At 62.8% G+C, this 12,766-nt stretch overlaps 1 protein-coding gene across 5 annotated transcripts in view; it reads right to left on the reverse strand.

Moving 5' to 3' along the window:
- Window positions 1-109: 109 nt before the first annotated feature.
- Window positions 110-12,766, reverse strand: part of WWP2 (WW domain containing E3 ubiquitin protein ligase 2) — a 43,444-nt gene continuing 30,787 nt past the window's right edge. For 4 of the 5 annotated variants that reach the window (XM_037409456.1, XM_037409458.1, XM_037409457.1 and 1 more), the window contains 14 exons: window positions 10,725-10,779; window positions 8,678-8,759; window positions 7,936-8,064; window positions 7,575-7,653; window positions 7,360-7,431; window positions 7,183-7,271; window positions 5,824-5,983; window positions 4,631-4,764; window positions 4,353-4,493; window positions 3,644-3,764; window positions 3,177-3,281; window positions 2,484-2,580; window positions 1,532-1,604; window positions 110-1,287 (listed from right to left, as the gene is read on the reverse strand). In XM_037409456.1, the coding sequence (XP_037265353.1) occupies window positions 1,188-1,287; window positions 1,532-1,604; window positions 2,484-2,580; window positions 3,177-3,281; window positions 3,644-3,764; window positions 4,353-4,493; window positions 4,631-4,764; window positions 5,824-5,983; window positions 7,183-7,271; window positions 7,360-7,431; window positions 7,575-7,653; window positions 7,936-8,064; window positions 8,678-8,759; window positions 10,725-10,779 (1,437 nt within the window). In that variant the 3' untranslated portion in view covers window positions 110-1,187. Of the gene's footprint in view, window positions 1,288-1,531; window positions 1,605-2,483; window positions 2,581-3,176; window positions 3,282-3,643; window positions 3,765-4,352; window positions 4,494-4,630; window positions 4,765-5,823; window positions 5,984-7,182; window positions 7,272-7,359; window positions 7,432-7,574; window positions 7,654-7,935; window positions 8,065-8,677; window positions 8,760-8,966; window positions 9,662-10,724; window positions 10,780-12,766 lie in introns of those variants that run through there. The other variant, XM_037409460.1, reaches the window with a different exon arrangement.

Raw genomic sequence — 12,766 nt, forward strand, 5'->3', positions numbered from 1 at the left:
ACAAGCTCTGGGCACCCGCCATGTCCCTTCAGCCGAGCCCCCGCGCAGACACCCCAGGGGTCACACCAGGCTGTCTCCCCGTGCGAGACACCGACCAGGGACACACATCTCGGCAGCTGCTTATCATTTATTGCACAAGAAGTTGGCATCGCTGAGGCAGGATGGTGCAGTACAAAACTATCTGGTTACCAGTCAAAAGCTATTGCAGTGTCTTGTAGCTGTAGACTTCCCCTATGTACAGCTATGTACACCAACGCCTGCGCGGGTGGGTCTGCCCCGAGCACACCGGGGCGGGGGGCAGCAGCAGACTGGGCATCAGGCGAGGGGCAGAGGCCTGATCCTGCCCTCACCCGCAGCTCCAGGAGCTTCTGCCACCAGCCCGACCAGCCACACAGGAACCATGGGGCGCTAGGGCCGAACCCACGAACCAAGCAAAGGCCAGATGTGCCCCGAACGTGACCGGAGCCCCCAAGGCTGCTGTGGAGCACCAGCTCCGAGCACCAGACCGCTATTAGATACAACTGCACAGGGGCCACGCTCTTGCAAATCAAAACACACAAAGGACGTGGCCAGCCAGGCGCTGGGCGCCGGCGGCTGTGGGTTTGGCGCGGGATGGGGCAGTCCTGGCCCTTGTGCAGTGGTCAGCCCCAGCAGCATCAGCTGGGAGCTCCCCGTCACCTTTGCCAGGTGCAGGACAGAGCCCAAAAGTGACCCGAGGGTCGGTTCAAGAGCCATTTCCCCTCCTCACCTGAATCTATCAAAATGCCCTGAAAAGGCAGAACACGCTAGCGGGTGGAAACCAGCCGGTGCCTAACCTGGATCTCATTTCGCTGTGTCTGCCGGGGGAACCAGGGAGCCTCGGTGACTGCGCGCTGCCTGCCAAGGCCCGGGGCTGTGCCCTGTCCCCGGTGCCAGCCCCCGCACCTCACGAGCAGACTGGGGCCAAGCTTTTGCGTCTACCTCTCCAGCACACCTCAAGTTTCTTTAGGAAGAGAAACGCGGACCCGTTTCCCCCAGGGCCACGTTAGTGCAGATCTCGCCCAGGAACAAGAGCAACAGCGTCCGCAGCTGCCTGCACACCATCCTGCGGAGAGGGCCGAGCGCTGGGCTCTGCGGGCGCCAGCAGGCAGGACCACCGGCCGGCAGCACTCCAGGGCCCTCTGCCCTGGGAAAGCACCAAAGCTCCATCATTCCTGTCCAAATCCTTCCGTTTCCTCAATTGCATAAAGCAGCTTCTCCTTCAGCTGTTCGTAGCTCTTGTAGGGAGGGAGATCCAGACGGTTAAAGCTGGAGAGACAGCAGAGGCTGGGAACAGCGCCGTGATCCCAGTTCTCCTCCCCACAGCAGGGTCCTCTCCAGCCTCAGCTGCGCACAGCAGCTGCATTAAGACGCACAGCCAGGAATGGCAGCTACATCCCCCAGGAACGTGGGCGGCCAGGATGGAGGGTGCCTGGGGCCCTGTGCAGCCGCGCAGAGGCTGCTCGCAGTTGTCCCCACGTGCTCCTAACGGGGCTAAGGAGAAATGACTTACCATGTATGGCTCCGAGGCAGCCATGTCTCTTTGCCAACTTTATCGATGCAGAATTTCTGGGGCCCATTGCTGCCTGTTAATTACAAGCACAACAAATATCATTACATGACCAGGAGCTGAAAAAGAAAACCCCTCTAACATGCTGTTAGCCAGCAGATCACAGCATCACACCCCCTGATGATCACAGAGACACACGGAGGCATAAATCCGCAGCAGTGCTCACTGCCTGTTCTGAGCCCTTTGCAGAGAGGATGTACAGAAAATAAGAAAGAAAGAGGAAAGCTGAAAAGCATCTTTCACAGCACAGAAGGGTAACAGCACGGCTTCTAAGCGAGACGGTTAAACAGCAAGTGCCAGGACATATTTATCCATAGACCCACAGGACTGAGTGGGTCCATCCAAGAGTTTTAAAGGACCTGGGGCTCAGGAAGTCTGAGTCACTGAGGTCGCTTTTTAACAGATTGTGAATACTGGAGAGATTCCAGGGGGCTGGAAAAAAGCTAATATGCCAGCAAGAATAAATGAGCGGGTTAAGTTAGCTGATTAGCTTGCCACCAATTCCAGGAAAGTAAGGGAAAGGCTGGTACAGGCCCCAGAAAGTAGCAAATTAAAGGATGAGAGCAGAATAATGCCACACTGTGGTTTTTCTAGAAGAGGGGTTTCATTGCACAAAAATCAGAATTTAAAAAAAAAAAAATCATTCAAAATGAGATTATAAACTGGACTGACAAAGTTAACTGTGGCACTACAGTTCACGGCTAAGGAATTTGTCTGAGTACAGCACACCACCGGGTTAAATCACCAGGCTCAGACGCTGCAGCTGCCTCACTGCTTACGTGCACTCTGTGGTGGAGACACAGCCAGCCAGGTCCCACCTGCCCCCCTGCACGCAGCCGCTGCCCCCCTCGCCTCCCCAGGACCCTGCCCATGCCAGGCACCCGGGAACACGCACCGATGAGCTCCGCGAACCCCCCGACGGGCAGGCGGCAGGTCCCTGTCACAAACTGCAGCAGGCGGATCCTCTTCTCGTTGTCCATCTCTTTAACCACCTACAAGAACGGGGCAGGAGCATGGGATCCCTGTCACCCCCCAAGCCCACAGCCCAGCCGGGCCCGGGGCACCATCCTGCCGTGCAGCTCCTGCCACCAACACCCCACGCCCGCTGGCCGGGCTTAGCCGCAGCCCAGGGCAGCGCAACGTGCCGGGCACGCGGTCCAGCCCTCGCCTCCAGTCCCACACCCTTGGGGACGGGTGCATCCCACGGGGCCGGCAGGGAGCAGCTCTGCCCCCTTGCCCTCCTTTGGAGACATTTTTGACCCACTTCTCTCCGGGCCAGCACGGAGCAGCACCGCCTGACCTGGCGCAGCTCTGTTACATGTCACCCTCTTCTGCCGTCCTGCCCAAAAGCATCAGCTAATTGCTAGGAGCACACTGACCACTACGTGCTCCCTGCTGCCCCTGTGCTGGCACCAGCGCCTCCGCCAGCCACAGCCAGATGCTGCTGGCTGAACACGTGCTCGTGGTTGTATTTTGTTCTTCCTGACAGCCTGCGAGGCTGCGTGCCCCAAGCCAGCCCTGGGCCGCGGCAGGGGACGATCCCAGGGCTGCAGAGCTCAGCAGAGGTGCTGCCGGCACTGGGACTGACCTGCCAGAACCACTGGATCTGTTTGCTGTTCTTGGTGTAGTGCCGATAGATAGTATTCTTCTGCCAGTCATTCATGTCTATCTCCTGCATGCCGCACAGCATCAGCTGGGGACAGGGGACAGTTAGTGGGGGAACAGAAATAAGGCCCTGCACCCACGCTTCGGAACACCAGCCCCTCTGGTGCTGGGCCTCACAAAGCACAGGCTCCAGCACCGGCCAACAGAGGCGTCTGGGAGGAATTCCTCGCCTCCACTGAGACATTTTCTTGCCAATGGACCCAACGAGCCACCCTCCCAGACCCGAACACCCAGACTGAGGATACCCCTGTCAGCAGAGCTGTGGGGCAGAGGGTGCAAGTGGAGCCCGTGCGCTCTGCTGTCACCGTGTGCCATTCCCTGGGTAGCCTCCAGCGGGCTGGGAAGCACCAGTACCTCCATGTCCCCATCCCAGCACAGGCACCAGCTCACCTCCAGCTCCTTCTCGTCAAAGTACCGCAGCCACTCCAGCGGCACCACCTCGTTGAAGCCGTCCAGGAAAGCCTTGGTCTGCTCCTCCACGCCTCGTGTGAACCTCCAGTCCGTCAGCAGCCTGGAAAGGCAGACAGTGGTTGGCAGGCAGCCAGCACCGCTGGCCTGGCATGGGGAACCCCCACCATCCCTCCCAGCTGCGGGGAGGGCCCTGGGAGCCGTACGCGTGCATGGGGAGGGGGAGAGGGGCTCCTGCAAATCAGCAGAGCTGCCCTCAGTTCCCACCCGTGGGTTCCTCTCTCTGCTTCCCAGCCCTGAACAGCAGGCAGCTCTGAACACAGACCAGCGGCCTTCGGGAGGATGAGGGGTGCAAGCTGCGTCCCGTGGCCGGAGCCTACCGTGCGCACGAGGAGAACGCCCTGGCAGCCCCCAGCCAGCCCTGCAGCAGACGGGCAGGGTGTGCAGCCACAGGACAGGGAGAGAAGTCTCACCCTCTCTCCCCTCTCCTCTTTCCTGAAAGTACTGGCAACTGCCCAGCCAGCAGCAAGCCAGACCGCAGCGGAGCTCGGCCGACCGCGCCAGCCCATACTTGTCACAGGCCACGTAGCCCGGGGAAGCAGCCACGTCCCAAGCCCCACGTTCCCATCCCAGAGCTGCCCTGCGGCCAGCACGGGTAGCACCCGGCAGGGGCCTGGGGATGGCCACTCACATGATGTACTCCTCCTTGTTCTCCTCCGTCACCCGGATGCTCTCGCCACCCTCCTTCAGCTCGTGGGTGGTCACCTTGCCCAGGATCTCCATGTCCTGGATGAAGTACAGCTCCAGGCCGCACTCCTCCAGGCTGTTCTCCCTGCGGGAGGACACCGGGATGTGATTTCTGACGGAAGCAGCCAGCGGCAGCGAGGGGCCGTGGGGAGGAGTGGGGAGGAGCGCCGCCTCCCCCACAGCAGCACAGGCCCAGGCCAGAAGGGAGCACGAGGCACTCACTTGGTCCAGACGATGGAGTTGTAAAACTCGGGGTCAATGGATTCCAGGTCCTTCAGCGTGGGCCGCTTGTTCAGCATCCGCTTGTAGAAGGGCAGCGTGAAGCCGGTATCGATGAACTTCCCATGATACAGAGCCTACGGCGGGGAGGTGGTGCCAGGTCATGGGGGACCCCAGGGCAGACCCACGGGGCGAGATGATACTCCAGCACTGGGGGAGCTGCGGGGCAAAGGGGAATCGCTCCCGGGGTCCCAGAGCTGCGGCACTCACCCCTGGCTGGCAAATGTGGTGGGGAGGAGTGGGCTCCCCCCGACAGCACTGCCTGGGGGCGGCTCGCCTGGCGTGGGTGTGTGCGCAGCCCACTCCCCTCCCCACTGCGAATTCCACCATGTCTCCTTCTCCCCTCACAGCTCTATTAAGAGCACTTGTTTAAACAGAGCTGTGCTGTGGCTTCCCTGAATCCCTGGCTTCCAGGAGCCCCAAGGCAAAGGCAGCCAAAAATAATGCAGACGCTTGTCTAGAACAGCCCAGCGGTGAGTAATAGTCTGGGGTTTTATTGGTATCCTGCAACGCGTGGAGCAGGGCAGGGCAGGACAGAGCAGGGGCCAGCGCAGCCTGCGGCTGCCTCCCGCACACACCTTGCAGGGCGGCGGGCCAGGGACCCTTCCCCAAGCTCAGGGAACCCCTGGCAGCCCCCCTGCCAGCCCGAAGCTGGGCAACCCCACGGCACCTTGGCCCTGAGGAATGCAAGACGAACGGGAGGAGCCGCTCCGGGGCTTGGGCAGCTGGAAAACCTCACACTGCTGGGGCTATAAATAGCCTGTGGAGCTGCAAACCCGACAGCACCTGGGGTGGCAGCCAAAGATCTGGAGCCATCCCCACCACACAGCCCCTGGGAAACCAGGTCCCCTCTGGCCCCACGGCCATCCCCTGGATTTAAAACGCATCACCCCGCAGCCTTCCCCACAGCACCCCCGCAATGAGCTGTCTCCCACGGGCTCACAGCTGAGTGAGAAGGGGCTGAAGGGGGGCAGCAGTGCCAAGCAAACAGCCACAGCACGCAGAGCGGCCCCCCACCCCACGGCCCACTCCCGTCCCCTGCAAGGCCCCCACTCTGGGGGATGGACGGGCAGAAACAAAGTGTCTTGTCTTCTGTCGCCTGGCCAACCCCTCACCCCATCACCCCAGGCTTTTACCATGGCGATGAAGCGGCCGATGAAGCGGAAGTAGGTGAGGTGGTCGGGGTTGATGGAGGAGGCTGGGTTGATCTGCAGGCAGTAGTTGTTCTTGCCAGCGTACTCGAAGAGGCAGTACATGGGGTTGAGCACCTCGTGGGACAGGAGGAAGAACCATTCCCTGGGGTGAGAGGAAGGAGGAGCACAGGTGACGAGCGGCTTGAGGAGCCAGGGCGCCCAGGGGCTGTGGGCAGGAGGGGACAGCCACCTGCCTCTGCAGCACGCCCCCCCCGTGCGAACCAGGTGCCTCGGGGCAGTGGTGCAAGCGCTGGGCCCTGGTGTGACTTGGCGAGGGCGTCCTCAGCCCCAGGGGTGCTGTGCGTGGTTTGTGAAGTGCTTCTGGAGACACCAGCCACAAACGGCCCGGTTTGCCAGAGGCCTCACTTGGGGCGTCAGGGATCCCAGCAGGCACCGCAGGGCTCGCTCCCAACCAGGCTGTCGCACACGTACGCACGCTGCTGTGCGAAGCCCTCCCGAGCCTCTCGGCACAGGCGCCCCCCGGGAGCCCCACCCCGACCTCAAGGCAGCGCGGGACGGACACCGTCCTGGCTTCGCTCTCCTGGCCGTGCAAGGAGACAGGAGTCCTCAGACGCAGAAGCAGCCCCGGCATCCCGTCCGTGGTTCTACCCTGTGGTAGAACAGCATGACGTAACCTACCATAGGGTAAAACCACTGGCAGGACACAGAGAGAGGTGGAGAGCAGGAGCCCCTGCACCGGAGCCGGGGGCAGCGGCACCACAAAGGAGGAGCGGGCGAGAGCACGGCAGCACGAATGCCGGGGCGGCAGGCAGGGGAAGCATTAGCCCAGCACCAAAGCAGACAACCCGAGTGAGCCAGCGGGGGCTCGTGGGGACACAGGACCCCTCCTCCAGCAGAGACGCAGCCCACGCTCTGTGGTAACACCATCCTCAGGGCAGGCAGATGGAAGCTGCAGTGACTGCATCACACCATGTCCGCCCCGGCACACGCCGACTGTCCCAAGAAACAGCAGCGCCCGCCAGCTGCGAAGGTGGGCTGCAGGGAGAAGAGGCTGCTCAACCCATCACCCCTACACCCCAGGGGCAGCAGGAGAGCCCCAGCTGGGTCCCCCGGCCCTCGCTACACCAGGGACAGGCTGATGCGATGCTCTCGCAATGGTCCACCATTCCTAAAACTCACACTGTTTCCCATCTGAAAAACCCTGGGCTCTTCCGCCCACGCAGGCACTGCAGACCCTGAGTGCAGCTGCTGGACAGGCCCCCATGCCAGCAGGATTCGCGCTGCAGGCCGGGCACAGCCCCATCCCACAGCAGGCGTGTGGTCCGGCACACCAGCGCTCACCTAGCAATGCCACCGTAGTCCAAGCCCTCCTCTCCTCGCATGATGATGTACAGGCGGCGCCGCAGGTCGTAAGGTTTCATGTTCATGATCTGGGGGGAAGCAGGAGGCGTCACCGCAGGCTGGTGCAAGGGCCGGCTCCGCACCTCCCCGGGCTCCGCGGCCCTGGCACCTCCTCACCTGCTGGAAGGAGTCCTCAAAGAGTGTCTGTCGGGAAACGCTGATCTTCACGTGGCTGGGCAACGCGTTTGACTACAAGCAAGGCAGAGACACCAGGCTTTGCGTAGGCTGGCACAGCAGCTCTCCTCACCTGCGCCTGCCCACAGGATCAGGCCATCCACGCACCCAGCCAGCCCAGCAGCCCCCGGGGTTCTGGGGCCCTCTGCTCTACTCACATGGCAGAGGAAGCGGAACTGGTGGTACTTCCAGCGAAAGCTCCGGTCATACGCCCCTGGGGAGCCACCCTGCTTGCTCCTGCAAAAGCATCATGGGCCTCGGCTCAGCACCCCCACCTGCCCCGGTGTGAGCAGTCTCATCGCCTGCCAGGCAGGAGGAAGATCTCTGGGGTGCAGCTCTCCTCTCTCAGAGCCAAACGCAAGACTTTAAACCCGCTACTCAGTCTCTTTGCAACAAAGCTGACCCACTCCCTCCGCTCCGTGTCACGACCACAGGAAGGCAGGAGCTGCAAACAGGCGGTCGCGGCTCCTGGTGCGCAGCCCAGCCACGAGGCGAAGGGCCCAGCACAAAAGCGCTTACCCAGACTCGAACCCAGGGCGCGGGTCCTTGAAGGTGGTGGTGCGAGTGTTGTGGTCCACGAAGTAGCGCACACCCTCGTTTGTGTACTTCATCTCCCAGCCAGGCGGCAGCGGCGGCTCCTGGATCATCCTGCCGACAAGGAAGGGGTCACCAGGCATCCCTCACCCCGAACCATGGCTCTCCAAGTTGCTGCCCTTGGGAACCACCTTTAGTTTGCAGCTCCGTGCCAGGCAAAAGGAAGGATTCACAGCATGGGATTAGCGCCTGCCTGCACCCCGAGACAGCAGCCCTGCCTGGGCTGCACTCGGCCATGGCCAGGGCTGGCCACAGTTACAGCTTCGCTCTCTGTCTGCAGAAGAGAGGACCTCAGTGGGGGCCTGGGCAGCTCTCTGGAGAGCCGCAACCCAGCGCCCTCAGAAGCCCAAGCAGAGCCCTGCCAGAAAGCACCAGGGCAAGAAGAAAGCGCCTCTTTCTGCTCAGAAAGCCCTACAGTCCTCCCCATTGCTTCCTCATCTCTACCCCAGCTCCCGCAAGCTGGAGCGCTGCCCCACGATGCCCAGGACTGCAGTGCCCAGCCCTCCTGTGCTCCAGCACTGCCTGCGGCTCTCACTGATTTTGACTCCCCAGCGCTGCAGCCCGCTCGGTCCCCGGCAGACAGCTCTCAGATGGGCGCTCGGTAGCCCATCACACGGACCTTCCAAAACAGCAAGCATCCTCCCTGCTCTCCCCGCAGGCTGCCTACCCCTGCGTGCGAGGGTCTTCCCATTGGGTGGTCCGTGTGTTGTGGTTCACGTAATACACTCGCCCATTGTCCTGTCTCTTCTCTAAGAGAAAAAGGGAGAGAGGAGGCGTTAGCTGGAGCGCCCTGGCCAGCACTGACCTGCAGTCCCAGGAACAGCCCTCCCCTTCCCAGTTCATGAGAAGTTCGTCAGCTCCCCCTGTCCCACCTCCCCACTGGCACTGCCCCGGCTCGTTTGGAAAAGGCACTATAAAACCCCCTACGTTTCTTCTACATGCCCAAGCTGCCGCACCTCCAGGAAAGACTGACATTCTCCGTGCCCCCAAGGCCAGCGTGCAGGGAGGTCCAATGGCAGAGACCAGTCCTGCCAACCCACTGCCAGGCTGGCACAAGGGGCGTGCTCAGCCACGGGTCCTTCTGGGCAGGCGGCACACACCCCCTCCTCGGACACGCAGCGTCCACAAGCGCAGCATCCCTCCAGGCAGACCTGCAGGTGCTTTCTCAAATGCATCCAAACTCCCTGTGTGGCCCTGTCGCCAGTGCACGGCTCGTGCCCCCAGCATGCTCGTGCACAGGCACACGTGCCCTCCTGCTGCTGCACACAGGCACAACACGATGCCACTCACCCCAGCACCACTGCCCGACACCCCCGCCCCCGTGCCTGCAGCCTCACACACTTCCCTGGGCACCCCCAGCCCAACACACGCTTCCAGCACTATTTGCACACTCTGAACAGCACGAGCCTCCCAGCCATGACCAGGCGCCACACGCCCCGGCTCAGCGGTGATCCTGTACCCGCTCCCCACCGTGCCCGCACCCACCCTGCGCACCCCATCTCGTCCCACCTGCCAACGCTGCTCGGTCTCTTGCCCAGCACCCCCCTGCACACGCCCACGCACGCTCGCTGCCTCCCCACCCACACGTGTGCCCCACATGCAAACACACCTCCATCCCTCCACGCGCCTGCGTCACTCCCCACGTGCAGGGCCCTGCTCCATGCCGGCAGGGATGCCCTGCACGCACGCTCCCCTGTCACCTCCCAGCCACTGCCACCCCCCCCCCCACCCTTGCTCCCAGACCACGGGAAGCAGCCCCCACACTGTGGCTCTGGCAGACTCTGCATACAACAACCAGGACTGCATCCATCTCTGAGAGCTCATGCACCCTGAGGATCCCCACCCCAGGGTGCTCAGCCCCACACAGAGCCGTGCCACCCCCCAGCCTGCCCAGCTGACACGGGATGGGGCCCCTCTGCTTGCTGATGCAGGAGGTGGGCCACCCAGCACGGTAGCACAGGCTCCAGCACAGTCCCCATTGAGACCCCCATAACAGCCTGGGTCCCCTTGGCCCTGCTCCAAGTTCCCCACAGTTTTAACCCCTCTCCTGCCCTCCCTGGCATAGCACAGCCCATCTGCACCCACAAGCATCCCAGCCTGCCCTCTCCAGGGGATGCTCTCGCCGTGGAGGGGGGGCCCCTCTGCTCTGGGGATGGCACAGGGACCTTTCAAAACATCCCAGCACATGATGCTTGGGCCATGGGGGCAGGACAGGCAGCCCCACTCCTGCCAGCTCCCAACCCTGGTGTGGACTGGGGCAAAGCATCCCCGGAGGCATGCACGGCAGCGGGATAGATCCCCGTTTGGCAGAGGAGGGGTTTGGGGACAAGCGAGGAGTTGGATCCCCAACCTCTGCCCCCGTCCAAAGAACAACCACAAGCACTTCTGCATTCAGCAGCTGAGAGAGGCTGGGAACTCCTCCAGGAAAAGGTGGTGGTGGGGGGGGGTTTAACAAAAAGGGAAAAAAAGCTGGATTTCAAATCAGAGATCGTGCTAATCACAGGCAGACTCAGCCCCACATGCAACAGAGCACGGGGAACACTGGCTCCCCAGCCACCACTCCCAGTAATGCCTAGGACAGAAGCACAGGAGCTGCTGACAGCACCATCCTCCCCACGGGACGGGCAAGGTCCGGAGCAGCATCCCCATCCGCACTGGTGCTGCCGCTGTCCAGCCAGCACGGTGGCAGGCAGGTGAGGCGGCTCAGTACTTACCCCAGCCGGGAGGAAGGGGACCGAGAGGATCATTGTCAGACGGGGCGCCGGACGACTAAAGACAACAGAGAGGGCAAAAACACAAAATAAAAACCAGGGTAGGGACGTCTGGGAAGAGCGGAATGCAGAGCCCCTGCTCCCACTCGCCTCCCCTTGGCCCGCAGCTCCCAGAGAACTTAAAAAAAAAAACAAAAACCAACTTGCAATCTCAAAGGGGGGCGGGGGGGGGGGGGGGAAGCAAAAAAAAAAGCACAAACTAAACAGAGGCTGGGGCAGCCAAGGGGGCAGCGGGGCAGGGGCTGTGCCGCACGGAGGGGAGCGGGACGGCACAGTGGGGTCCAGATGTGTGCGGCTGCTCAGCTCCCGCCGGCTGTCCCCACCAGATACACCTCCAGCCTCCTCCAAGAACCACACACAAGAGGGGAAAAAATATCGCAGGCCTTTCCAATGAAATCATTCCCACAAGCCCTGTCCACGCCCAGCGCTTCCTGGCGGCCGGCGGCCCCCTCCTCCCGGCAGGGCGAGGGGTGCGGGATGCGCTCGCACTGAGCCCACATTCATCCCGGGCAGACGGGCGGCCCCGTGCCCCCCGCCCCCCGGCAGGTTGGGGGCCGCCGCACAAAGCACCTTTCTTCTTCCCCAGGGTGGGCAGAGCCGGTGGCTGTCACCAAGCCTGAACCGGGGGATGCCCTGGGACAGGGGGGGCAGGCTGGGGTGCTGTGCACGAGCCCCCCCCCCCCCGGTCTCCAGCTCTACCGGGGGCCCCTGGGGATGGAGGTGCAGCCCCGGCATTCAGGGGTTTCAGGGGCGAAGGAGGACCCTGGGGATGGAGGTGCAGTCCCAGTGTTCAGGGGCGAGGGAGGCCCACGAGTGCTCTGAACAGTTAAATAAGAAATGCGTTGTTACCGAAAAGGCATTTCCACTGCACCTCCCGAAACCCAGCTGCTGGCGAGGCTGGCGTCGCAGCCCTCCGGCACTGGGCTGGGGAGCGGAGCCAGCCCGGGCTCAGGAAATGCCACCCGCAGCCAGACCATCCCTCCCACCCCGAAACAGGGGGCAGCCCCAGTTCCCACAACCTTTTGGGGTGCCAGGGCCCCCCGCTCTGAGACAGCCACCAGCACTCGGGGCACCCCATGGCAGCCCAGCACCCTGAGGATGTCCTGGGATTCATCAGGGATGGGGCTGGCACAGTCCGTGCCTCTCCGAGCTTCGTCTCTTGTCCCTCGCCCCACATGCCAGCACTGGGTGCAGGAGGCACTGTCCCAGCAGCAGCCAGCCCAGCCCAGCACACTGGGGACACGGGGCAGCCTCCACGCCCTCCCTGCCTACACAGGCTGGCCAGAGACGCAGCCAAGTCACATCCAGAGGTATCGCCTCACTGTGACCTAAAAATAACTAATTAAAACTAACAGGGCAGAGACACAAGAGCCCAGGGCAGAGCTCCCGAGAGCGGGCCCTGCTGCAGCTCTCCACATCCCCTGGGAGCAACCCGGCCCCTCGTGACAGCAAGACCCCTCGGTGCCAGGGATGCTGCGCGCAGGCACAGCCCAGGGAGCCCTGTGGCACCGAGGTGCCCGCCGGCAGGGCAGAGGGCTCTGCAGCACCCAGCGCTGCTCAGCGCCTCCCCACCCTCCTCTCCCAGCACGGAGGGCAGGTGGATGCTGGAGGTGGGAGGGCAAGGCAAAGCAAAAAGCCCCTGCGGGGAAGGAGGCAGAGCTGGCACTAGAGCCCTTGAAACAAGAAGTACAATCATTTCATCAGGCTAAATTTGGAGCGTGAGTCCCTCCCTCTGCACTCTGCGGAGCCCGGCCAGGGCGATCACACAGCACTGGAGCGGCTCCAAGGCTGGCGATGGCAGAGATGGGAGCGAGTGACAGGCACGGAGCCCGGTCTGGCCTCTGGTGGAAGCCCCCTCCTGCATGCCCCCCCCCCTCCAGTGGTCCTGGAGGCTGCGGAGCAGTGCAGGCAGGCAGCGGGCAGCAGAGCCGTGGCAGCCCAGCTCCCACTGCCAGGCTTGGAAGGGCTGGATAGCTGTCTGGGGG

The sequence above is a fragment of the Falco rusticolus genome, chromosome 15 (assembly GCF_015220075.1).
Source record: "Falco rusticolus isolate bFalRus1 chromosome 15, bFalRus1.pri, whole genome shotgun sequence".
Taxonomy (NCBI): Eukaryota; Metazoa; Chordata; class Aves; order Falconiformes; family Falconidae; genus Falco; species Falco rusticolus.